This window comes from Felis catus, chromosome A1 (assembly GCF_018350175.1).
Source record: "Felis catus isolate Fca126 chromosome A1, F.catus_Fca126_mat1.0, whole genome shotgun sequence".
Lineage (NCBI taxonomy): Eukaryota > Metazoa > Chordata > Mammalia > Carnivora > Felidae > Felis > Felis catus.
This window is the reverse complement of record NC_058368.1, coordinates 105,818,582-105,846,213: the sequence shown is the minus strand read 5'-3', so window position 1 is coordinate 105,846,213 and position 27,632 is coordinate 105,818,582. Positions and strand designations below refer to the sequence as shown.

General features: G+C 37.6%; 1 protein-coding gene across 1 annotated transcript in view; it reads left to right on the top strand.

Moving 5' to 3' along the window:
- The window catches only part of FBN2 (fibrillin 2), a 259,016-nt gene that overhangs the window by 53,745 nt on the left and 177,639 nt on the right, over positions 1–27,632 (top strand). The window contains exon 6 of the mRNA XM_003980732.5: positions 18,043–18,240. Coding sequence (XP_003980781.2) covers positions 18,043–18,240 — 198 coding nt within the window. The remainder of the gene's footprint in view (positions 1–18,042; positions 18,241–27,632) is intronic.

Here is a 27,632-nt window from a genome sequence, read left to right as displayed (position 1 = left end):
GTATTGAAAAAAAAACTGAAATTCTATGAAAATCTAAAAAACATAGAAGGAACTTCTACATTAAACACAGGTTTTCTCCCACCTTTATGCCCTGCCCATTCCATATGAGGTTCAGTTTCTGGAGTTATGTTAGATAGCCCAGTTGCTCGCAGACTTCCCCCGCATATATGGTAGAAAATGTTACCTCACTGCGGTCAAGTCAGACACAATAGCAGGGTTGAAATACTGTTAAGTAGCCTCTCCTGGCAACCAGATTCATCTACTGTATTAAAAGGATCATGTTATTAATGAGAATCACTATAAACTTTTTCATTTTCCCCAGCTATTATAACTTAAAGTAAAATGTTTTGGGGCGCCTGGGTGGCGCAGCCGGTTAAGCGTCCGACTTCAGCCAGGTCACGATCTCGCGGTCCGTGAGTTCGAGCCCCGCGTCGGGCTCTGGGCTGATGGCTCAGAGCCTGGAGCCTGTTTCCGATTCTGTGTCTCCCTCTCTCTCTGCCCCTCCCCCGTTCATGCTCTGTCTCTCTCTGTCCCAAAAATAAATAAACGTTGAAAAAAAAATTAAAAAAAAATGTTTTAAGGAATCATCGATTCATACAAAATTTAAATTCCTTGATGTTTTTCCTCCAGGGAACTCCTTTTTCCATGTTTGGAATACTTTCATGGGGTCAGCGTCCTTATATTTTATGTATCCCATGGGATTTACCTGTCTTGAGTTGTTCATTAAAGGTTTAATACAGAATTAATGTAGAAAATTCAGAACTTGGAAAAGAGCAGACTTTACACTTTCCTGAGGCTCCTGTCCCAAATGGAACAGATTGCTTTGGGACTGGCAACCTCATTCCAGCTAAGTTGAAGAGTCAGCCCATCTAGGTAGTTTTCTAAAAGGCTGAACCTTGTTTTTAGTTCGTTTGCATTCACCTTTTTAAAAATGCTTCTTATATATAAATGTCAAGCCCAAATAAGTGCACTTCCAAATCTCGTAGATCTCTTTTAGAAACCTCAGGGCTGGTCTCACAACTTGACAGGTTAGTATGAATTAGGCAAGGGCAGGCTTTCACATTATAATGATTACCAAGAATCTTTACTAAAACAAGCATTTTCGTAAGGGTTAAGCCTCAATTAAAATCTTATTTCATATGTTAGATGTCATGGGAAAGGTTAAAAAATTGGGACCCCACTGCAGAATATTTTAAACATATTCTAATACTCTAAAATTCTAATCAAAACTCAGACACAGGTGCAAAGAATCGTGGCTGCTTATGAATTTCACTCCCTGCCTCCAGGAACATAAATGGAAAACTTATGTAGAGCCCTTAAATTTTAGCTAACTTTTTACATCTTCATTCAAAATTTCTACTGTCAGTAGGGTGCTACATGTATAAATTGGGGTCTTGGTTGCAAAAAAACGAAACAAAACAAATCTGAGTCATTGAATTAAAAATAGTGACAAAAGGGATGTAATAGAAAGACATTGGGTAGATGTAGAATAGATAGGTTGTGTAGAGAAGCAAGTTTGGAGAATAGATAAGAGCTAGCGGAAGCTGCCAGCACAAAATTCAGCTGAGGTTGTGGGTTGTTAGTTCCTTGTTAGTCCTTTGCTGCCTCTCCTGTCTTCCTGCTGCTGAGAAGAATTTCTGAACGTGTGTCCACATCAGTTCCTCACACCAAGACTCACACAATGCAGATTTCTCCTAAATGGGGAAAAGGGTTTGGATGCAGAAAGCCAAATATATTAACATTTTGTCTGCATGTCTCAAAATATATTTTAACCATGATTTTCATGGACTCTATAAATCCATTCTTTTGGGAGGCTAGCTTTGAAATGAAACAATATTGGGGGTGCCTGGGTGGCTCAGTTGGTTAAGCATCCGACTTTGGCTCAGGTCATGATCTCACAGTTGGTGAGTTTGAGCCCCGTGTAGGACTCTGTGCTGACAGCTCAGAGCCTGGAGCCTGCTTCGGATTCTGTGTCTCCATCTCTCTCTGTGTCTTCCTAGCTCACACTCTGTCTGTCTCTCTCACTCAAAAAGAAATAAACACCCAGCTTTCCTATTTTCTTCCTAGTAGATTCAGTCTCTTTTCCTCCCAGGCTCTGGTGTTCAAAGTCCTTTGACTTCTGCACTTCTTTGTTTGAGAGACATGGGAAGTATGGATCCCCCTACTTCTCCTCCATGTTGGCCATTAATTGGTTCCAAATTATGGAAAGAGCCTAAATGTCTATCAGCTGATGAATGGATAAAGAAGATGTGGTTTATATATACAATGGAATACTACTTGGCAATGAGAAAGAATGAAATCTGGCCATTTGTAGCAACGTGGATGGAACTGGAGAGTATTATGCTAAGTGAAATAAGTCAGGCAGAGAAAGACAGATACCATATGTTTTCACTCATATGTGGATCCTGAGAAACTCAACAGAAGACCAGTGGGGAGGAGAAGGGGGGAAAAAAGTTACAGAGAGGGAAGGAGGCAAACCATAAGAGACTCTTAAATACTGAGAACAAACTGAGGGTTGATGGGGGGTGGGGGAGAGGGGAAAGTGGGTGATGGGTATTGAGGAGGGCACCTGTTGGGATGAACACTGGGTGTTGTAAGGAAACCAATTTGACAATAAATTATATATAAAAATAAATACATAAAATTAAAAAAATAAAACTATGTAAAACAAAAAATAAACATAAAAAAATTTTGAAAAAGAAACAATACTGAACACAATGACACCAGTCCTGTGGATCTCACCTGTTCAAACTTGTGCATAATTAAAACAGAACCTTTTGGTAGACAGTTTAGTTGACCCTCAAAATGTAGAGTAATTATGGAAACTCTGTGGGATTTCTAATTTCCTATCAGTTAAGATAAGCATTCTGTAGTTACCCAGGAACTGGATCAATCATGTTTATTGAGTAGAAACAGGATAGGCTCAGGCCTTATACACCAAAAAAGACAATGTGAAATGTTTGAGTAGATTTCTATAGAAACTCAAGGAAGAGGGTTTTCCCCCCCCTAGGAAAAATTTCAAGTTTGATTTCCTTTGCTAATAAGGTACAGAAGATATAAATAGATAATATAAAATAAGAATCATAATATTCTAATTTTTTAAGGCAATCGGAGACACATACTCAATCTTATAACCATCTGGCTGGAAATTTTTAAATTTACTTAAGCATCAGGATGTTTTTCTATATCTGGAATGTTTGTGAAGTTTGGAAACATGTGGACGTTTAACTGGGGTTTCTTTTGATGTTCATCATCAGGCAGTCACAGCCTCTCCCATAAGCTCAGACACTGACAGTCTCGTTTTTTGTGCCATCATCCTTTCCCACCAAGGGCCTGCTCTCAGTGGCATGAGCCACAGTCTCCTGGCGAGGGGATAGACGCTGAGGGTACAAACAGATAATCTGAAAACCAGATAATGTCATGGCTAATCACAAATTGATGATGGTGCTTTTGTTGCCAGAGTAGCGGTGCTGGAATCGAGGCTGAGCCATGAATCAAAAGGGGTGCTCTCTTTCCCAGACCACATAAATGGATAAACGTTGAGCTTTTATATTTGTCCATTGTGCTTTCTGGCGAGGTAGAAAGGGAGATTTTTTTTTTCACTGAGTAAAAATGATGTGGGTCTGGTATTTCTCTTTGCAAAATAATTTATTTCTGGCTGCACAGTATTAATTTTCAGGCTGTGAAACCTGGCTTTGATTCCAAACAGATCTTTGGGAAAAAGGGAGCTTGAATAATAGAGAAAATAACTCCGTAAGGAAGTATATTATTTCTTGGAAGGATCCTGGTATCCATTTAAGTGGTTTCTTCCAGCTTTCACATCCAAGAAAATTGTATCCATATATAATTATGAGGAACAAAGCCACAGTGATGTTTTTTTTTTCTGCTTTCCTCTTCCTTCACCTTGCAATGGCACTGTAGTGGCCACGATGAAAGAAAGCACGTTGGAAACTAGGAAAGGCTCTGTAACGTTTATTAACATCAACAACAGCCACAATAAGAACAACTACCAGGTTCTGGGCATTTAGTAAAAGCCAGGCACTGTGCTAAACCCTTGAAGTTTTTATCTCACGACACGCACAGGTCCGTATCAGAAACTGTAAGTAAAGTTCTCTTATTATACCCGTTTCACAATTAAGGAAGCTGGAGTTACTGGAATGTATTCAAGGCTATAAGCAGGTAGTTTGTGAAGCTGGGTTCTGGTTGTGAATCCAGAACTGTCTTCCCTGCAATCTTGTGCTCTAGTCACGATACTAAGTGCTTTCCTATGTATAGAATGCTAGAGCCACAAAATAACGCAGTTTACCTGTGGAGGTTTTCAGCTAGAAGATAAACTACTTAAAAATCTCCATGCTCTATGGAGTGAACATAGATACCTTACCTCATTATTGTCAGTAGCTTTAAGGAGAAATTTCCTCTGCATTGCATTGCAAGCAGAATCCTACCCAGGACTGTGGGACCATGTGCTTTTCTTTACATCACCAGTTATGCGTCCTCAGATTTTAGGTCCTGGAAAAATAGATGTGATCTTTGATGTATAGAAGAATAAAGCAGGAAACACAGAAAAACGTCTGAACTCTGATCATTTAAATATTTTGAATACTGTTAGCCATCCAGGCAATAGTTTGGCAGCAGCTAAGAAACTTGGAGTGTTACAGTCATGTCACAAATTTCTAAAGTTCTCTGTGATATTTATGGCGGCAGTGATGTCACCTGGAGGAAAGCCAATTACACAAAAGATATCATTTTATTAAATCTGTTTGAGGGAGCCATGTTTGAAGATACGACAGGGGACTCATCTGCTGATAAGTGTTTGCCAAAGTGTGTTCGTCCCACACTAGTTTTGAGGAATGCTATTGAATAAAAATATTTTACGAGCAAATAAATTTTGAACACTGCCTGCTCTAGCCTCCTCTTGGCAGTTTATAATGCACCTAAGTATAGTAAGGGCTCCTGAAAGTCCTATGGCTTTCCCCCCGCCCAACATACACACACACATACGCTCACACTCAGACACACATTCTGTCTTTGTTCAACTCTATAATGTATTTGACCACAGAATCTCTCTTTGACGTAATACTTTTACTATTCCCTGGAACTGCTATTTCATTGACCTCATTGTGGGAAATACTGAGTTAGAACATCCCTCTGGTTCTCAGCTCAGCAATTTTGTCATAAAAAGCCCTTGACACCCCAGATGCCATCAATTGTAAGCTTCTAATTACCGTTTTATGTTGAATATTGCAAGAGAATGAGTCAGGAGGCCTAAGTCGTTACATCAGATCATTTTGACTTGGGGCCAGTTGCAGAAACATTTTGGACTTTATTTCCTTTTCTGTTTAATCACATGATCAGATCACATCATCTCTAAAAGTCATTCCTAGAAACAAATAAATTTAAATAACTCTTGACAGTTCTCAGAATGCATTTATATGTATCATCTAGAATGACCTGGATACCTTTGGGAAGCGGACAGTAAAGCCCAGCACCTACCTAACACTACAGATTATTTGGAAGTTTACTGAATTTGAAAGGTTTTGCATTCTGTAGATACTGTGTCAGGCTTCGTGGACACTGAGCATTGTCTCTAGTCCAACCGCACCACTAAAGCCTCTCCCAGTGTTAAGTGATACTTATTTGGAGTCCACCTATTTAGAGAACAGAAGCGAAGCTGCTGATATGTTTTGAAGTAGATTGCACCGTGATGCCACAGAGCGTCTGCTGAGACAGAATGTCCATACGTGCGAAGTATTTGCACACTAAAGTAGTAGAAAGTGTAGATCTGGGCAGACACGCAGCTGTGGGGAACCATGGTGGCTTGCTTTGGAGGCATATCACCGTGGTCAGCGAAGCGTTTAATAAGTTGAGCTTCATTTATTAGCTGAATGAAAGGTTTATGATCCTAAAACAAAAAAATAAATGCCTGCAGAAGGGGCATTTAATGCAGAGCAGGAACCAATGATCGAGCACAGAAACCGCCTTCCGTATACACACGACTATCAGCACTACTGGGAAGTAGCAGAGTGTGGGGGTTAAGATCGTGGGGTTTGGTGTCAGATATGTTTGTCATTCACATGCTGGCTCTGTTAGACACCATCTGTGTGACTTTGAGCAATTCTTGTACAGATAACCTGAAATGATGGGTATCGCGCACTGCACAGACCTCTTGTAAAGAACTCTTGCCTCACTACCAGACGCTTTTTCCTTCCCCGTTTCCCTGTGGTGTTGGGAGACCGCCACTCCAATGTGCATCGATAGAACTTTCTGGGATGGTGGAAATGCTCTTTGTGCTGCCAGTACAGTAGCCACTAACCACATGTGGCTCTCAAGCACTTGCCATGTGGCTAGTATGATTAGGAACTGAATGTTTATTTAATTTAATTTAAATTTAAAGTTTAAATTTAGAAAGCCACATGTGGCTAAGTGGCTACTGTTTTGGACAGCACAGCTATAGATTACAACAAACCACACTGGTGTGAAATTTTATAACTGCTAAAATTTCTTTCTCCAAAATACTGAATTTGATGTCACAGACAGCTTCTACCGTTTAAAAAGTTGGTCATGATCCTTTAATACAAGAACACACACTGTTCCTTTTTGGTGAGGTTCCCAACCACATTACCTAAAATCCATCTACACAAGGAGATGTACCAAGTTTCAGTTTCACACTGTGAGAGAAGATACTAGAGAGAAACCAGGAATCTGTTGAATCTTACTGAAATAATGTGAGTTAAATATCTGATCACTTTGATGGCTGTTCCTTGAAAACAAAAGAATATTATCTTCTCTGTTTACGTGCTGCAAAGTTGCAAATCCGCCTGTTAAGGCTAGCTTTTTGATTGTGTTCCTCTAATTTATTTTATGTCTACCTGCCCTGTCAAATCTGAAAAGATTTCCTTTATGCCTTTGAGCTCTCTTTGTGTTTCTAGAACTTTTAACTCTTGGTGTTTCACTGCAGTTTTTAAGTATACAAATCTTTCCTCTTCATTGTAATTTTTAACCTTATATTATTCTTTTTCGCCTGGGTTAATGCCTTTTGTTCTTGAATTCCACTCTGTCTGATATTATTGCTTCTACCACTTTATTTAATTTATGATTTTTATGATTTTTGTCTGTCTTCTACTTTTTTTCATTTCTTTTTTTTAATATGAAATTTATTGTCAAATTGGTTCCCATACAACACCCAGTGCTCTTTCCAACAGGTGCCCCCTCAATACCCATCACCCACCCTCTTTTGTTTTGTCATTTCATTTTGATGCTTTTCTTATAGACAGAGTAGAACTGAATTTTGTTATTTTAATCAGATTACCAATTATTTGATCAGAAACTAAGCATATTCATATTATGATTTCAATATATATGGTTTATTCATACCATTTTATTTAATGTATATGTCATTATATTTTGTGTATTTTCTCTATTGATCTTTGTTGTAATTTTTAGTTGTAGTCAATTATATTTTACTTTTCTGTCTCTGTTGCCCTTCTTTCTTGATTAAAAAATTCTGTGTTCTTCATCAAACTAGTGCTCACCGTCCTTTCACCATTATATTGAAACTTCTATTCCTCTCATAACTTTTGTACAGTATTGAAATTAACTAATACCTATTCCTGTTACCCTGAGACATTTTTCATGTTTACATCTCCAAGTCCTGAGTGAAGATCTTAGGAATAATTCATTTCCAAGTCTTCATTATGGCAAATACCACCCCCCCCCATTCCCCCAATTCTTGACATTATTTCAGGCTGTTATTAAGTTGTATCTTATGACTCTTATTTGAAGAATCCTTTCTCAAAAATTATAAATTCATAACCTGTAAATGTTGTTTTGTTGTATTTTTAATTACCTATATCACATAGGATAAAAATAATGCCACACTAATTCATCTTCTTTGTAGGCAATCTGTGTTTTTTTGGTTTTTGGGTTTTTTTTCCTCTCTAGAAACAGAAAAATAGTTTTTCCTTTTTATCTGAGGTTCAGAGATATACAGAGATCGCTGGAAGCTCTTCTTTGGAGTATGTCTCTTGCTTTTCATTATTCTTGTCTAGGACACCATGAGCCCTTTTACCCAGAAAGTGAAAACTACTGTTTATTTAAGCTTAGGAAAGGTTTTCCTACTATTTCTTTAGTCTCTTTATTTTTTTAATTTTATTTTGAATTCATATTATTCATACTCTCATTTCTAGTCTCTGTGAAGTCTAATCTTTTACTTAGGGTATTAATTTTTTAGAGATTTTGTGGTGTTGTAAGCTGTTTCTTCCATCTGATCTTCTAGACAACTAATTTAGCTGGAAGCAGCGACTGCTGGGTTTTCTTTTCCTTCTGTTGAGTCTGGATGTTGAAAGGGTTTTACCTTCATGAGCCAAAGAAACACTTCAGTCTTTCCATTTGTATTTGTGTATCCGCAAGGTAAGTTCCCACACTACCCATTCTGGTCAGGCTTCTTGGGCTTATTGGCAATTACAGACTTGGCAGCTGTGTAAGGTATGTTCATTTTTATTTTACTGAGCTGGTATGAGACTCCTGGAACCTTCCTGCCGAGTGTCCCTGGGGTATCCTTTTGTTCCTGAGCCTTTCCTGGTGCTTATGTATGAGGAACAGGTATAAAGCTCCAAGCAGAGAACCAAGAATGACCGGTTTCTCCAGTGCAGACCACCAGCCATGATGGACCACCACTACCTGCAGAGATCTGTTGACTACCTGCTGTTGTTTAGGAAGCAAGTCACAGAGGTGGGGCCTCCCCCTTTGCAAGTCTAATGGATCTGTCGACAGATGTTACCTATGTCCTCTTAGAAGCCCTTATGATCAGTGGTCTTCTATGCTCTTCAACATTTCCCTCAAACTCCCAAGTAATTAAAACCCCAGTAGTGAATCACATGACATTCACTTTCTCCTCAGGAGGCTTCCTCACCTCTCTAACACCTAACGTTGTGACACTAGAAGTTGTTGGTCAGGACAGAATCACAGAGCAGGTTGTGTATCCTTTTTCCTGGGATGAGTGTGATTTATCAGGTGTGACTGTATGTATGGTTCCTTACAAATATCTCAGGAAGAAATGATGTAAGCAGATATTTCAGTAAGAAAATAGTAGCTTGACTCCACATTAGTGTATAAAGGCTATCATCAAATTGTGCTTAACATTTTATTCACTGCCACTGTGATTGAGCTTGGTGACGTCATTGTGTTTGGATCAGGCGATATATCAGCATTGGTTCCCACTGATTTTGTATCTGACTTTAATGATAATGGATAAATGTTTTGGGAGCATGTACCATTTTTCCCTGGAATCATTCCTGCCTAATGAACTGTACTAGGTGTTTTTCTTAGACATCATAAAATTTGGTACTTTGTTGATCTGTCTGGCCTGTGATCCATCTTTTGTGTTAATCATTTATGTCTCTGGCCTCTTCATTACTTATGACAAATTTTTTCTGTTTCTTTAAGTTTCTTTTTCAAAAGTGACAATATCCTTCTGCTTAAATGATCTTTTTAGTTTTTAGTCTTCAGCATTTTTTTTTGTTATGCATGAAGTAAATTAATTGGTTTTGCTCTCGGGACAGTGCCCTTTCAGTTCATAGGCCGTGAATTTTAGGACCACATCGTTGATGGCCTTCAACCTTATGAAATGTGACATCAAAGATAGCAATTTTGTTTGCACCATTGGCCAGCACCTAATTATCTTTCCTGCCTCTTCATTCTTGCAGAGCTCTTTGATGTTGGTGGTAGTCCTGTGTTTTGAAAGACTGTGGAGAATGGTGAAAGGGGCCCTTCTTTACTGAGTCTATGTTCCACTGAGATTTTCAATAATGGTATTACGTTAGAAACAAAATGCAGTACAGCTGTGGTAAAGTAATTACTCATTTATTTGCAGAAGTAAAAGCCTTTAATGTTTCTCTCAATGCACAGAGAAAGAATTTCTCCCTAAGTGAACATGGCTGGGAGATTCATCTTTGGGAGAAACCGGAAGCAAAGCAAGATTAGGCTTGTGGAATATTTGGGAGTTGGGAGATCATACCTGGGGGAGGCAGGAGGCATTTGGGGGATTGCGACAGTAGTCATCAATATGGTGAAGGGCTTTGGTCTGCTAAGAGAGGGCAAAGCTACCATAAGCTGTGGGTGCGATGACCTGTGTCTTGGGTTTGATGAACACGATGTGGATGGCACAGGGCTTTGGAGGGAGGTGAGCCTCTAAGTTCAGTCTCGGTTTCACTTTTCTAATTTTTCATTCTCCACGTGGATCTTAATCTCTGACTTTGAATTTTTCCTCTGCCATAATGGCAAAAATACTTTCTTAGCAGTTCAGAATTGAAAGAGGTAACTTATAGAATGGGTTTTATAATATGAAGTGCCTGCTACAGAGTTAACTTCCTTCCATTTGTTGCCAAAAAATTGGAACAATCGGTTCATAATTCAAGAACAACAAGATACCATATTTCTCCCTTTAAATAAGTAAAAATCACACCAGTCACCTCTACTCTGTGTTGGAGAGGGTGTGAGAATGAGTCTGTCTTCAGAGAGCAGTTCTGAGTATGTTTGGTGTTTTTCAAACTGGACCCTTGACCCAGCATTTCTAGTGCTAGGACTTTACCTTACAGAGACCCAACCATGTAGTCGGTAAACATGTGGAAGATTACCCATGCAGTATTGTATGCATTCTGATCAATTGTGGCAACATACATTTCCATCACAAGGCAGGTGGTCAGGGTTGCCAGGGAGGGATGTTTCAGTGCCCTCACTGGTGACTCAGTATATGAAAAGGACTCAGTTTATTTTGGTCTTAAAACCTCAGGTTTGCTTTACATAAATATACTTTTAAAAGCCTGATTATTCCTTGAGCTCAAAAAATATATTTTTTAATTGTGGTGAAATACAGGTAACATGAAATTTACCATCATAAGCATTTTTAAGACAGTAGTTCAGCATTCTTAGTATCTTCACATTGTTATACAACAGTGGTGATCATTGTCCATCCATTGAATTCTTTACATTTTGCAAACCTGAAACTCCATTCCTATTCAACTCCATACTCCCTTCTCCCCCTAGCCCTTGACAACCACTATTCTATTTTCTGCCCCTATAAATGTGATCATTATAGGTACCTCATGTAAGTGAAATCACAAAATAGTTTTCCTTTTGTCACTGGCTTATTTCACTCAGAATAATGCCCTCAGGGTTCATGTGTCCTGTAGAATGTGTCAGAATTTCCTACCTTTTTAGGTCTGAAGAGTATTCTATTGGATGTATTTTGTTTGTTCAGTCATCTGTCAATGTACACTTGGGTTGCATCCACCTCTTGGCTTTTGTGAATGATGCTGCTGTGAACCTGCATGCATAGATACTTCTTCACGTCCCCGCTTTTAGCTCCTTAGGGTATATCCCTTGAACTTCTAAATCCAACTTATAAGTATCTATAATCTATTAATAAATCAAGCGGGTTTTAGTAGTCACTTTAAAAGGCCTTTAAACAATATTTGGTTCCAATTTAATACGTAGTTAATGAAACACCTCCATATCTGTTAAATTGCTTTTTTTATATTAAATGCATATAATTTTTAAGCACTTCAATTGTGCAACTTAAAAACCCTTGTAAACACTCAAGTAACTCTTATAAAGCTAATTAAAAAGTAAATGTAAATACTCAAACTTATAAATAGAAATTTATAATATATGACATAAATTTGTAATATGAATATGTTAATATATAAATATATATTATATAAATATAAATTTATAAGTTCACTTAAGTTCACTTAAATGGTCCAATCCTGTGTATAAGCGTAGGCATATTTTAAGTTTAAAAAACTATCATTTTAGGGGCCTTTGGATGGCTCATTGGGTTAAGCGTCCAACTTCGGCCCAGGTCATGATCTCACAGTTTGTGAGTTTGAGCCCCACATCAGGCTCTGTGCTCACAGGTCAGAGCCTGGAACCTGCTTTGGATTTTGTGTCTCCCTCTCTCTCTGTCCCTCCCCAACCCACGCTCTGTGTCTCTCTGTTTCATAAATAAACATTTAAAAATTTAAAAAACCTATCATTCTAAATAAGTCACTTCATTACTTTGTGGTTACAAGGCAGTCTGATGGACAGGGACAAAAGCTGTTAAACATTACAGGCACATAATTTTTGCACGGATTCCATAAAGCAAAAATATTAATTTAGTGGCTTTGATTTTCTTAAACATTTCTGTACTGAATTCTAAAATTTTCTGAGGCAGATGGATGCTTTTCTATCCAGGAAGACTATTATCATTTCAGTTGCTTGAGTGTATTTAACTCTGAATATTTGATGAGCATGAAATCCGGATCTGTAAACAGATCCGGCAGACTTTGTTGAAACTAAGGAAACTGTTGTATCATCCCTTATAAATTTCGGGGTTCCCTTCCCTGCTCCAGTGATGTCTATGATCAAAGGTTTTAAAAAAAATTTTTTTTTCAACGTTTATTTATTTTTGGGACAGAGAGAGACAGAGCATGAACGGGGGAGGGACAGAGAGAGAGGGAGACACAGAATCGGAAACAGGCTCCAGGCTCTGAGCCATCAGCCCAGAGCCCGACGCGGGGCTCGAACTCACGGACCGCGAGATCGTGACCTGGCTGAAGTCGGACGCTTAACCGACTGCACCACCCAGGCGCCCCTATGATCAAAGGTTTTAGCTGGTGCAGTGACCAGGTTCTCAATTAAAACCATGATAGAATGCACTAAAAAATGTTATTTGTCAGAAACTCCATTACTGAAAGGAGACCATCCCAAAGCCAGGATCGTTAGACTAATTACGCACAGTTCACGCTTCTTAGTTATATTCCTTCGTGTCTGTAGCTTCCACACAGTGTGATCACTTGACTACACATTGCATTTCTTTGGTTCCTGAGAATGGAAATGCCTTCTTGCCTAACTCGAAATAATGTGCATCTTGATGGAAACTCCCACATATTTTCATGTGCTTTCTAGGATCAGGCAGTTCTTTGTATACTAACGTGGGAATGGATGGAATTCTGGACATCTTATGGCATTGTTGGACTAGTGGTTACAGTAGATGGCCTCTAAAGGGGCCATCGATTACACAACTCCAGGGGATGACATTTGCATTACAGTATGTGTGGTATCTTCCCTAAATTATACAGTGTGTAGTTTACTGCATCCTCCTGGCAGTTAAGTGAATGATACTATAGTCACACAGGCAGCTGATGTCTTGCTGTCACTGTTTTCCCTTCATGTGAAGCCTCATGAAGACACCTAGTCCATTGATCTTCCTGCTTTCTCCCACTTCTTAATTTATTAGTCCTCCTTTTCCCCATTTCCTGTTTCATCCAGCACAGATCTCATGGTTTATTATTGTAAAATACGTGTAACGATACCTTCAACTCTTTGGCCATTCTGATTTTTTTTTCATCTGACAGACAAAACCCTACCCCTTATAAACCCCGCTCCTGAGTGAGCCCCTCAAAAGTCCCCAGAGAGGCAGATTTATCCTTATATCAGGACATCCTATTCATCTGCCCTAGGGAAACCCTGGTACCTTGGCTGTCACCTGGGAGCCCGCCGGGTTCTCACATCAGCTCCCTGTCCTGGTGGGTGCACTGCCATCTCAGTCCCAAATAACTGAGTCCCAGCTGGCCCCATCACCTGTTTCAAAACGAAAATAGAAGGTGTGGGAAAGGACATTGTTTTACTTTCCTTGACTCTAAATACACCTACATCTCTGTGCATCCTGCCCTTCTTTCTCAGACTGCAAGAAAAAGTGCTTTCCTTCTCCTAAGGATAACCCCTTCGCACATTCTAGTTTCACCACCAGGCTGACTCCTCAGGGATCTTATACTAGAAATTATTATTCTCTTCGCTAATCATGAGCCTTCCCTTTCAACTCGGTCATTCCCAACAGCTTTCAGAAATGTTTGTCTCTCCCATAAAACAAAACAAAAATGTAAAATAAAAAATAAGCAAAAAAACTAAATGACAACAACAAAAAATATTATCCCCTCAATCCCAGATCCTTCCCCATACCTGTTTCTTTCTGTCTTTACCTTCTGGAGACCTCTTCAAAGGTTGTCTGTTTGTACAGCAGTAATGCTCTATTTGGTTATCTAACACTGGTTAGCATCTTAAAAAGACTTGTGGAATTATTACAATTCCCAAATATATTCAATTGTATTTATTTCAAGTAGAATGGCAACAGAGGCTATAATAAAAAAGATAGAAGATAGAAAATATTAGCAAGGATGTGGAGGAATTGGAACCCTCATTCATTGCTAATAGAAATATAAAATGGTGGATCTATTTTGGAAAAACAGTTTGGCAGTTTCTTAAGAAGTTAAATATAAATTCACCATACAACCCAGCAGACAACTGATTGGTTAGCAGATGCGGTGTGGAAAAAGCTATTCAGCAGTAAAAAAGGATCGAAACACTAGGACCCTACTATCTCACAGATGTCCCTCTAGAACATTATGCTAAGTGAAAGAAGCCAGGCAGAAAAGACCACATATTCTATGATTCCACTTACATGAATTGTACAGAAAAGCCAAATTTATAGTGACAGAAAGGTTAGTGGTCGACTGAAGCTGGAAATGGGCATAAGGAACCTTTTGGGGCAATGCAAGCGTTCCAAAATTTGATTGTACTGATGGCTGCACAATTCAATTAATTCACTAATAGTTATTGAACTGTACATTTAAGATAGATGAATTTATGTCCCGTGCATGAAACCTTAATGATGTTGTTTGGAAAAAAAAAAAAGGCAGGGAGCAGCCAATTTTTGATGAGGTTTCTCTTTGCACCAGTTGCTTAATGGGAATAAAAATGAAACTGTAAGAAAACAAGTTAAGATGCTACTTTGCACTTAGATATCAACAAATCAAAATAACAGTATTTGTGTTTCACAGGCTACTTTTTAAAAACATATTCTTGGTCATATGGTAATAAGGAAAATACCTGCTTCTAAACCACTGGTCCCAGCACACCTAAAGTGCTAAGCAGTTCTTTCCTTTTAATCTTTGCTAATGCACTGTGAGGATGTCCTTGACTATGAATGGGTGGTGTGGTATACAATAATAGTTAGCCCCTGCTGAAAACTTGATGACAAAAATGCACGATCCTTTTCTACAGTACCAAATTGTTTTAGGGCTCTTTGACTGTAATTAAAATGGTAGCCAAGTTTGGGACAGAGTGTTTTACTTAATCTGAGCAAGAAATCTAAATCCACTTTCAAGAGCTGATACTTGTTCATATTTTACAAGTTAGTAATTCTTGAATACTAACTTGTAATACTAGTATATTCTTGAATGACATGGTAATTTTAAATTTTACTTTTTTAATGTTCATTTTTTATTTTGAGAGAGAGAGAGAGAGAGAGAGAGAGAGAGAGAGAGAGAAGGGGAGTGGCAGAGACAGACAGAATCCCAAGCAGGCTCTGCATTTTTAGTGCAGAGCCCAATGTGGGGCTAGATCTCACAAACTGTGAGATCATGACCTGAGCCTATATCAAGAGTCGGACCCTCAACTGACTGAGCCACCCAGGTGTCCCAGTAATTTAAATTTTTAAACTAATCAGTTGCCAACCAGAAAGCAAAATGTAGTCCTATAAGAAAATAGTTCTGCACAGTTTGTAAGGTGGCAAATACAGGGTAGACAAACGAAATAAGTAATGGTAGGCTCTTTTTCCAGGAGGGGAGGGGGTTGGCTTCATTAGAGCCTTCAACAGGAAAGGTCAGTTCAGAGAATAAACAGCTCTCCTTGTCCAGACAATCTTCTTCTCCAAAGAGACCAGACTGAGAGGACATCATTTTAAGAAGGTGTTGAAGTTAGAAGTTAGAAGAAGGAATGAATTTCCAGACAACACGGCTTACTTAAGGATAGGATTATGAGAGAGGGTATGCAGGCTTCTCTCTGGGAATCCTAAAAGTATACAGAATGTGAACGTAAGGTGTGTGAGCAAGAATCCACAGAAAAATAAGAGTTCTATATCTTTTGTGAAAAACAGACTTATCCCCACTGGTTCAGAACTTGATTTAATTTACTGAGTCTAGTATTTAATTTAAAATAGCAAAATGGCAAATGGCAAAATAATGTGTTATGTGAAGGACAGTAGATAGGTTTCAGAAATTTACAACCTGGCAATTTGTGGTGTGGGAAGCACGCTTGTTTATAAGGTTGACATATCCACACGTATACTGCATTTGCAGCCAGCACATCTGTTGTTCTTATGTAAGGGATTAAAATGAGCTATTTTTGTTGAAGTTCAGCTGCAGAGTAACAGGGTGTTAATCCAGCTTGGTAAAGAAGTTACCTATTTTAGATTTTTTCTTCATATTAAACTTTAAAAATATGCTTTTCCTCTCTAGGAGAAAGCCTTAGTCTTTGTTAAAAAAAATGGAAAGTTTATGTGGTTTTAAGTTGTGTTTGTCATACGATAGCATTCAGATGATATCACAGTTTTTCTAGCTTAGCATTTTGAGTGTGAAGTCATATCCAAGTTTGCTTTTTTCCAGTACATTTTTCATAAAAATCTTACCAATATTATTGACTCTTCTTCGTTTGAATGTGAGATTGTTTTGTTCTTGGAAATCTGAAGTAAACTTGTTCTGGCTTTCCCCTTCACATGGAATTATGTCATTTGCACGAGGGCTTATCAGGAAATCCTGACTATCATCTTACATTCCCAAGAGTTAATCAACTGTATTCATACAGTCTCCGTGAAAGGGGCGGGGGGAGCCTCTTTCACATATTTCTGTTGTAGTTTTATAACAAATGTGAATTGTTTCATTAGTCAGTCTTCAGGAAACTCACTTTTCTCTGATTTCCTGTGTCTCTCGAAAGAGCAACAGCAGCTCTCAAATGAAAAACTGTTTGGTTAATGATTCAGTTCTGCTTAAAAGAGTAAATACTGGTCATCTAAAAGGTTCCTTGAGGTGAGTTATAGGAGAAAGCAAGATAGAGTTAGAATGCCTAGCTTTCAAGTTGCCTGTAATCTGGATCAGTCTTTCTTAAACTTGAAGTTATGTATGAATCTTCTGAGTGTTTGTGGAAATGTAGATTCTCGTTCAGTGAATGGAGGCTGAGGCCTGAGTCCACATGTCTGGTCACCTCCCAGGTAGTGTATATGTTTCTGATCCATGGTCTACACCTTGAGATGCAACAGTCCCCATGGATCGTCCTTACTATGCATAGAGGTCTGTCTGTAGATGATCTGTGGCATGCATTTGCTAATGTTTTTATCATTATCATAACAGATCAACAATGGTGCAGCCATCTTGTAGAGAACAGAGGTTGTATATAATATTAACTTATCTAGAAAGAATCCTGACTATGGGCCTTGTTAGTACAGCCTTTTTAGGTGAACTTAGCTGAACTCGTAGAAGTAAACAGGCTGACATGAAAACAGAAATCAGATTGTTAGAACTTAATGTTTATAGACGTGCCAGACTGTTTAAATATATCTGCGATACGGAAGGATATGTCATTATTGGTTCTCTTCTAATATTCTGACCTCGTGTCCACCCGGTCAGGAAAGAAAATCTTTGCTAGGTAAAGAGGAGTCATTAAAGCAGGTGCTATCAGTGTGGAGGTGAGGAATGTCAGTGAGTGGAGAGTATCAGGATAGGGGATGGCTGGATCTTGGTGTCCTAGAGAAGAACACACTTCACTCCCCCACTGCCATGTAGCACGGCAGGCCTAGCATGGCCAGATCTTCCAACTTTTCAAGAAAAGCCAGAAATAGAAATTTCATGTGAATTTCCCAATTTAAAAATGTTGGCTAGTAATTTAAATTCTTTCAGAGCATTATGCAGGCCAAGAAAACACATCTGTGGCCCAGACACAGCCCTTGAGTTACCCATTTACAGTGTCTAGTGTAAAATACATTGAAGTCTCCTAATGCACTCCTCATGAGCGAAAAATTAGGAATTTTTCAAAATGAAACTTTCCAGCCTTTTGTCTTTAGACACTTGAGTCAGAAGTAATAGCCTCTGTTTTATGTATTTGGAGCTACTGGTGTAAGACTGGCGTATGGTCATAAAACCTGTCTTTCCATCTTCTTTCACATTCCAGATTACAGGACAGGCCCTTGTTTCACTCAGGTCAACAACCAGATGTGCCAAGGGCAGCTGACAGGCATTGTCTGCACTAAGACTCTGTGCTGTGCCACCATTGGACGGGCCTGGGGCCACCCCTGTGAGATGTGTCCTGCCCAGCCTCAGCCCTGCCGACGGGGCTTTATCCCCAACATCCGGACCGGAGCTTGCCAAGGTGAGTTTGCACAGACTTCCCACGTGTGGGTCTCCTTTCACTGCACTCCGACGATCCATCTGCCGCCAATACCTAATGCCATTCAACCTCCCACCATTCCCGAGAAGGGCCTCATCAGCAAGCCTGACTAGAGATGACTTTTTGTTAGCCACCTAATGGATAATTATTTTTCAGCTCTTGACATAAATGGAGAAGAGATAGTAGGAAAAATTGGGGAAAATAAAAAAATAGATTAAAATATCTCATATATTCAGAGAAACCACTCCTATATCTTCATCCAGGCAGCACTACACGCTCCTTACCACAACCCCTGAAAGATACATGCGTAAATACCCTGGACAAACAGTCTTTGTCTTTCTTGTATTCTCCTTCAAGATATTGGAATCTGGTTTTAGGTAATAGGGAGAAGAGAATGCCCTGACATTGTTATTAATAAAATCTTCAGGGGCAAAGTGTGAACTCTGTAGGTGAATGCAGTTAAGAGTTTATAATTCAAGGGGCGCCTGGGTGGCTCAGTAGGTTGAGCATCCGACTTCGGCTCAGGTCATGATCTCGTGGTTTGTGAGTTCGAGCCCTGCATCGGGCCCTGTGCTGACAGCTCAGAGCCTGGAGCCTGCTCCGGATTCTGTGTTCCCCCACCACCTCTCTCTGCCCCACCCCTGCTTGTGCTCTCTATCTCTCTGTCTTTCAAAAATAAATAAACATAAAAAAAAATTTAAGAGTTTGTAATTCAAGTGGTTGCAATCTGGTCTCCAGGCAATCTTCCCAACCACATCTTGGTGAATATTTTATATGTTAGGGTTAGATTGGGGCCCCGAGCATGCTACAACAGTAGACTCCAACCCAAGTAGCCAAACATTATGTTTGTACTGGATAATTATTTTAATTAATTTTCAGCGGCCACAATTCTTACCCTTTTTTTTTTTTTGCCACTTCTCTGATATCATATGTATATTAAACCCATTTTTAGAGTTTGGAAATAGCTCTGTAATGAGTTCTCAAGTGGCAGAAGGATCACAGGAAAATGGAAAATGACTTTTATTCAGAGAAATATTACTCATATTTGAGACATGAGGAGCTGGGTTTATTTGTTATAATGAAATCATATACAAAGTTAGTTTCCTGAAGTCTTTCAAACTGATGTTAGTAACCAGCGTCACAGGCCAGATGTCATGTACCCAATGTCTGTAAAATGACATATTGTGGAAAACCAGTCCAGTATCTCCAAACTTGGGTGAGATTTGTAGTTTGGGAAGCTTGCATATACCTTCAATTCACTGAATAATAACCATTTAGGTGCTCTGCATAATTTGCTATAAATAATTTGCTGACGGTGGCTTCTAAAGATTTTGGTTAGTTTTGTAGTTTTATAAAAGTTAAAAACTTTTTAGTTTATAAATGTTAAAAACTGGTCTCTTTCAAAATTCTTCCAATCACAGCTCTAGCGGTTCCCATGGAATGAACCGGCAATTTAGTAGATTAGCAACTTTTCATTGAATTGCATATAAAAGCAATGTCAGCTGTTAGTGTTTTGTCTCTTTATACTTATCACAGGTCAGCTCTAATATGGAAACTGTGGAAACGTCACTTTTAATCCCTTGTTTTGTATGGATAGTAAAATTCTGTATCTTTGATATGACTACCAGTTTGATTTTATGGAGTTTCTGATAAAGCAACAATATTTTCTATAGAAGACATACTATATACTATATAGTATTTATCATACTATATAGCCTTCCTAGATTAGATTAGCATAAAATTTATATAGTTTCGTATTAAAGAGAAAATACTATGTAGATCTACTAGATTAATACCGACTAGATTTACTAAGGTAATAGCTTTTGCTTTTTCTATAGCACATTTTACTCTCTGATATACTTGCTTGTTTATTGTCTTTATTGCTTTTACTCTCCCCCAGCTAGAGTGTAAGATCTATTGGGTCATAAATCTGTTTTATTCATTAATGTCTCTTAGGCATCTGGAAGAGTACCTAACATGTGGTAGATGCTCAATGACTATCTTTGGAATTAATAACTGGGATTAAGATTAACATACTTGCAAAAACCACATTTCATAAAAATAGTCCAGGTTGGGAAAAAGCTCTTAACCTCAACCAAAACATCCCAAATCACTCACTCTCCTCATCTTCTATATCTGTACTTAGGCTTTTATTTTTTTTAACTATGTATTTTGTCAGAGAGGCCTAGTTTTTCTGAACACAATTACTAAAATGTGTGATCTGATCTCAGATTTCCAAAATATCCTTTGGGATTTAGTAATGTCTGAAAGCTTATTTATTTGATTTTGTTTATGCAGTGAAGATAAAGTTTTCAGTTTCATTTGCCTAAAAATATAATGGGTAAGTACAGCAACCAGAGGAAAATGAAACTTGCCACATGGTTAAAATATCTGGAAAAGCTAGTTTAAAAAGTTCTGCTTTATTTCAAACTCATGGCATAGTCACAAGGTTCTCAATTAAATACTGATCCTCAGTTCAGGCTATTTTAAGACTGCATCTTACTGTGATTTCATTTTCCCTTTAAATTCCTAGACTGTTTTCTCAGATACATTGCCAGGTTGATTTGGAAGATACATGGCATGAAAAAAATAATGTGATAAAACATGATATGTATGTGTCATACTTTTTAAAATAATAGCTCTCTTTTTGATAGGATAATTGAAAATTTTTGTAGAGTTAAAAATAAATTTCAGATGCATAGATGTTGACTGCAAATAGGTTAATATTGGTTCTAAAATGTGGATCATATTAACCAGAAAAGGACATTTCTAAAGTTCTAAACATAATATTATTCTGTAGTTGATGCAGTTAGTGAATTGCCTTGTCTTTGGCTTCAGAAGACATGAGATATGATCTGATAATAAATATGATCTTATAATAAACAAAATAACTGTTTAGATGTAGATTTCCACAAAATGTATATGGGTTCCTTTTAAAAGAAAATACTCTACTGATCTACTAGATTAATACTGACTAGATTTACTAGGGTAATACTTTTTGTTTATTCTGTAGCACGTATCACTTTCTCATATACTTGCTTATTTATTGTCTTTATTGCCTTTACTGTTCCCCAGCTAGAGTGTAAGATCTGTTAGGTTATAAATCTGTTTTTATGATGATACTTAAATAAAGTTGGTAATTAAGTCAAAATTAAGATGATACTTAAAGAAAATTAAGGTATGAAGAGACCAGTACGTTTTTTTTTGCCCCCACATCTTTAACTGTTGCCATGATGTCTTTGTGGACTTAAGTAAACACTGTCAGAGAGGTTCACATTCCTAGGGTGCTTGGTGTTCAGTCATAACGATCTGTGTCTTTGCAGGTTAAGAGCCAGTTGTGTTCTCCCTTTACTCCCAAGTCTTGTACTTTTTTCATTTTATTAATATCCAATCAAAGTTAATATGGGCCTTAATGTTTAAGCTATCATAAGAACAAGAGAATTAGTTTAAAAAGTGACATTAAGCCCTTTTCCAAGAATATATACAAATTTTAAATATATCAGAAACTGCCACATGTATCTGTTGTATTATTTTCTTATGGTTTCTTATTATCTTTGAATCTTTAGAGTCTTTTTATATCTACTCGAATTAAAGGGATATTTTATTGAATATTAGTACTTGATTTTGAATCTTTTAGATTTTCAAATGAACAGGATGCATTTATAATTTTAAAAACTATATTAAAATTTGCATAGCTGCTAATTTGTTATTTGATTTTTTAGGAATTAGCCTTTTAAATATTCCATCCATTTCCCAAACTGAAAATATAGCAGGAGAAATCTCCTCCTCAAATTCTGTCTTTTGCTATGTCCTGGTAACAGGTAATAGTAACAGACTGACATTGAGCCTCTGTTCTGTTCCATGCAACATGAGAGGTGTGCGAAATCAGACATACACGATGGGGTCGGGACCTAGCTAGCACACAGGACAAGGACTTGAATAAATAAACGGCAGTACAGACCCTAAATCAGTCCATGCAAAACAAATGCTGGTGTGTGTTCTTTTCAAATGGTGTCAGTGTTCAGAAATACCTCATTCCTTTACTCAGGATGCACGTGAAAAATGTAGAAAAATTGAACTTCACTTGAACCCAAGCAGGCCTGGGTAATCCTTCAGTCATAGTTTGAGAAGAAGGTACCCACAGTAAAAAGTTATTTCTAGGCCTTCTAGATAGCACAACCTAGAGAGAGATTTGGTTCATTTGATTAGTATGAACTGTTAAAGACAAATTTATCTGGGCTGTCTACATTGAGCTAGTTAACCAGACCATTATAAAATTTAACTTTTGTTCAAAATGTGAAGACAAGCCATTCCTATACAATCCAGAAAATTTACTTAAGCCTAATTAATCGTAGAAACTTTTTTTAAAATAATGTATGGGTGGTATTTGTGTGTGTTGTGTATTATATCTTAATGAAAGAGAATGTTACCTGAAAGATACATTGTACACAGTGAAGCCTCAATGAGTTAAGCACAGGGCTATTCCCATATACTTCTAAACATACTTTTACAAACATGTATCTTAATGAAAGAAGATGTTACTTGAATGACGGTTTACAGACAGTGTAGTTTCTCTATTTGTTTGTTTGTTTTTTTTAATGTTTATTTTTGAGAAAGAGACAGTGTAAGTGGTGGAGGGGCAGAGAGAGAGAGAGAGAGAGAGAGAGAGAGAGACAGAATCCGAAGCAGGCTCCAGACTCTTAGCCGTCAGCACATAACCCGACACAGGGCTCAAATTCATGAACTGTGAGCTCATGACCTGAGCTGAAGTCAGACACTTAACCAACTGAGCCATCCAGGCACTCCTAGACAATATAGATTCAATGAGATAAGCATTCAGCTATTCCCATGTGATTTTACACATATGTTTACAAACACTCATATCTTAATGACAGATGATGTTGCTTGAAAGGCAAATTACACACAATGTAGTTTCATTAAGAACAAGTCCATTGCCATACACTTTTTTTTAAGCTTGCATTTAAATTCCGGGGGCGCCTGGGTGGCGCAGTCGGTTAAGCGTACGACTTCAGCCAGGTCACGATCTCGCGGTCCGTGAGTTCGAGCCCCGCGTCGGGCTCCGGGCTGATGGCTCAGAGCCTGGAGCCTGTTTCCGATTCTGTGTCTCCCTCTCTCTCTGCCCCTCCCTCGTTCATGCTCTCTCTCTCTCTGTCCCAAAAATAAATAAACGTTGAAAAAAAAATTTAAATTCCAGTTAGTTAACATACAGCATCATAGTAGTTTCAGGCGTGGTTCAGCCCTTCTATATAGCACCCGGTGCTTATCGCAACTCTTACTTAAAAAAGATAACAGAATATTCTCCTTCTAACTCAAAAACTAACAAGAAAATCAATAATAGAAAACAAGGTCTTCTGAAATAAAATTCTGCTACCCCCAGTTGAAAGCAGCGATGAACACATAGGTAGCTGTTGGGAAGCCATTGAGACAGGGAGAGTCTTCTGAGCATTTACCGCATCAGCATTCTGAAAGGCTCTTCAGAGGCTGGGGATGTCCTGTTGGAGAAGTGGACACTGTGTGAGTGAGAGAGCTCCTGTGGACCCTCAGAGTATTGAAAGGGATAGCGGAAAGAGAGTCTTTGAAGGCAAGCCTTCTCTACTACCTTCTACCCAGCCTTCCAGCCCAGGAGTGGTCCCTGCGGAGGAGGAGAACGAGAAGGAAGGAAAGAGAGGAAGTGGGAACCACCAGTGAGCATCTCAGAGAGTCTATGTGTGAAAGAGCAGGTTGGGGGGGGGGGCACACCCCCACCTAAAAGTTGAAAAATTAATACCAGGACAGAGAAAAAAGTGGGAGAGAGTTGGGTGAGCAGATATCAGGAAATAGTTCCTACAGAACTGTCTTTCACACCAACTCATTTCTTTTTGGGCTCTCCCCATTATTGTTTCAATAGGAAATGGCCCCATTGAAAGATGAGTACCTACATGTAAAACCTGAAAAAAAAAAGAAAAGAAAAGAAAAAACATGAGGAAACATAGGTGAACATGCTTCAAAGAAGAATTATCCAAATAAACACAAGATTTATATCCTTCTTTCTTAGCCTAAAGAAATGGAAAACAATATGGGCCTTCTTTTAAAAGTTGCTTGAAGTAGAGTTATAAGAGTTCAGTAAAGACAACCAGAGATAAAAAGTGGGTTGATAGTACTCAAAAAAGAAGCAGAAGAGGGATTTGAAACTTTGCCTAACAGAAGGAAATGCATACATATATGTATATGTGTGTATATATATTTCTACACACACACACACACATACATAAAACTGAAAAACATCCGTGACAAATGTTAAGATTAAGGAAATCACAAATCATCATGTCAGAGAACAGTAAATAAGCAATGATTATAAAGAATCTGATACTCAGTGAAGTCAGACTAAAAGCTGAGGAAAGGAACTGAAAAAGAGATAAAACAAGAATTTTCTAAAATGGATAAGGCTATCAGTTTGTAGACTGGAGGACAGAAACCCTCAATAAAAATAGAAGATAAATGGAACACCTTGGCCTAATAAGAAAGAATAAGCAAGTATTTTTTTAAAGGAAGTACCCAAACTGGTCTCCGACTTCTCTAGAGCAACTCATAGACCAGAAAACAGTGTGGCAGTGTCTGCAGACTTGTGAGGGGATGACCTCTGTTGATTTGATTTATATTTAAATGAAATTACTTGGCTGTTTCTGTGGAGTGTAATGGGGGACCAGAATGGAAGCAAAACAAACAAACAAACAAACAAACAAACAAAAGAAAAACAACAGTGTGAAAGTTGCTGCAGCGGTGATGAAGGGCGAGACCAGAATAGAGGCAGAGGGAAGACTGGAGGCATATTTGGGAAGGAAACACTTGATACTGATGGAATCAAGTAAGATCAGTGGGAGGGAGATGGTGAGTCTGTCTCCTGCATCTGACTTTGACACCGGGATAAAGGATGATGACGTTTGTTGATTTGAGGATGATTCAGACAGAGAAGCATGCTGTGTTCTTTTCATTCCAAGTTCAGAGTCCTACAGGGAGTAACTTAACTAATATTTGCTTGTTGGGATGATCACTTATTGAAAATTTGAACTTTTGTGAATACGTGATTAGTTATTCTGGCCGATTCACACTGTGTTGAGTGATTGCCATAATGCTCCATATTTGTCATATTCCAGGTACAGACAAACCTATTCTCCAATTGTTGTTCTTAATGGCTGGCATTCATTTTTTTAGAAATACTAGTAATGTGTGAATATCTATGGAGTATAGGGATGAAAACTTAAATTTAAAAAATGGATCTCATTTGGTGACAAAGTTAGAAAAACATGTGCTATTAAATATATAGTAATAGGAATTGGTCCTTAGTTCCCACAGACATAAATTAAATTTTTTATATACCTGTACCAGTGCATGCATTTTTCCATATTTTAATGTGAACTAAAAATAATACACCATCTAATACTTACATAATAAAATCAGTTTAATCTTTTAGGGCAAGTTTATTTAAAGAAGTTAGAGAATAAATGTGTTCATAAAATAGAATTACTATTACCTTGTTATATTATTTATAACTTTAATAGGCATACACTGAAGGGATTATATAAGGTTTTTTAAGTTTCAAAAGTTTTATCTAAATTCTAAACCTGAAACTAATATTACACTGTATGTTAACTGATTGGAATTTAAATTAAAACTTGAGTAAAAAATTAATTTTATTCTATGAAATCCTTACATGTTATTTGAAATTGTTCAACATTTAAAGAGTCAGTTTGTGCTTGAACAGAAAGAAAGAGCACATCTTTGAAATAGCGACAGAGGAAAACTAATCAGACATTAGTAGTTGCATATGCTAGCACTTTGAAGTTGTAGAAAGAACATTTTGCATAGTTTGAAGATCTGAGGCCTGCTTTTTTGTTTCTATAGAGAGAAAATACTTGTGTATACTTCTAGGTTCAAGTTGATTATTTCTACAAGATTGCTTCAAAGTTACCTTTTTCATTTTAGTAATTAACTTTATCTAAAAGAAATTAATGCTGTATGGCTGCGTTGTCTAGGATACTTCAGAAACAAAGGTTTCATTTTTCCTTCTAGGAAAATACTTTTTAGGCAATTACAAAATAAACCCCGTAACATTGGTTTGCTTTTTCCTTTGAAAAATTACTGAATCTACTAAATATGTAGTCAAAGATTTTATGAATACTATTAAGGGATTTATAGGTTTGGCCTCGTTTTTCAACTTATATCATGATATTCTTTCTCTGGTTTTATCTGCCAGGAAAAGAGGTTTCTAGGGATGTTTTATACCACACTGTAATGAGGGTGGAAATGTAGTACATTTTAAAAGTAATGTGGTTTGAAATGTTCTGAATTAAACAGTTCAGTATATAAATTTCTTGTTCTATATTCCATTCTAGTTGTTTTCTGTTTGGATCAGATATCCTTTAATAGGAAAACAAAATCTACTTTAATTTCAATATAAAAAACTTAGGACTTGTAAGTGTTTATAGACAGATGAAGCGAGGAAGAAATAATAAAGATGCTAAGCTCTTTTGTAGGCTTAAATTCTCTAATTTAGATACTCTAAGATATACCAAACTTGAGGACTTAGCAAAAACTAATAGGGCGAATCAATGTATACTGACTTACAGTTGTATCCACAAAATATTTTTAATGAAAGTAAAGCAAGATTCAGAAGTGTGACCTTATTCTTGTTATATGAACAGACTGATGCTCTATGTTTGTGAATAAAAGTCTCAAAGAACAGACCGCTGACTTATATCAGTGGTATCTCTTTAACTTTCTATTTTTCTGTCACTTTAAGGTTATTACAATGAACTTATAGTATTTTTTAATTAAAGATATATTAATAAATATGTTATCCTATAGATTTTAGTAGGTAGCGTAAATTTGTATAAGCTTATGTTTTTATGTACAATTTTATATAGTTTTAATATATTTAACATATTTTCTTTCTCATAACCCTGTGCTGAATTAGAAATTATTACCTTTCACAGAGAGAGAAATTAAGGGAAATTTACATGGATGTAAATGACAGATTAAAAAACTCCAAATCACCTGTTTCCGATTCTGTGTCTCCCTCTCTCTCTGCCCCTCCCCTGTTCATGCTCTGTCTCTCTCTGTCCCAAAAATAAATAAACGTTGAAAAAAAAATTAAAAAAAAAAACAAAACTCCAAATCAAGAGTTTTCTCAATGCTTTCTAGTGTGTTAGCTGTATTTTTTTTTTTTTTTTTTTTTTTTGCTATGGACTCTTTTATCAAGTTGAGGAAGTTCCCTTGTATTCCCTTGGTTTACTGAGATTTTATGTGGTTCCACCATCTTGGTTCCTCCTCTAGAGTCTCCTGGTTTACTGAGATTTTAAAGGGGCACCTGGGTG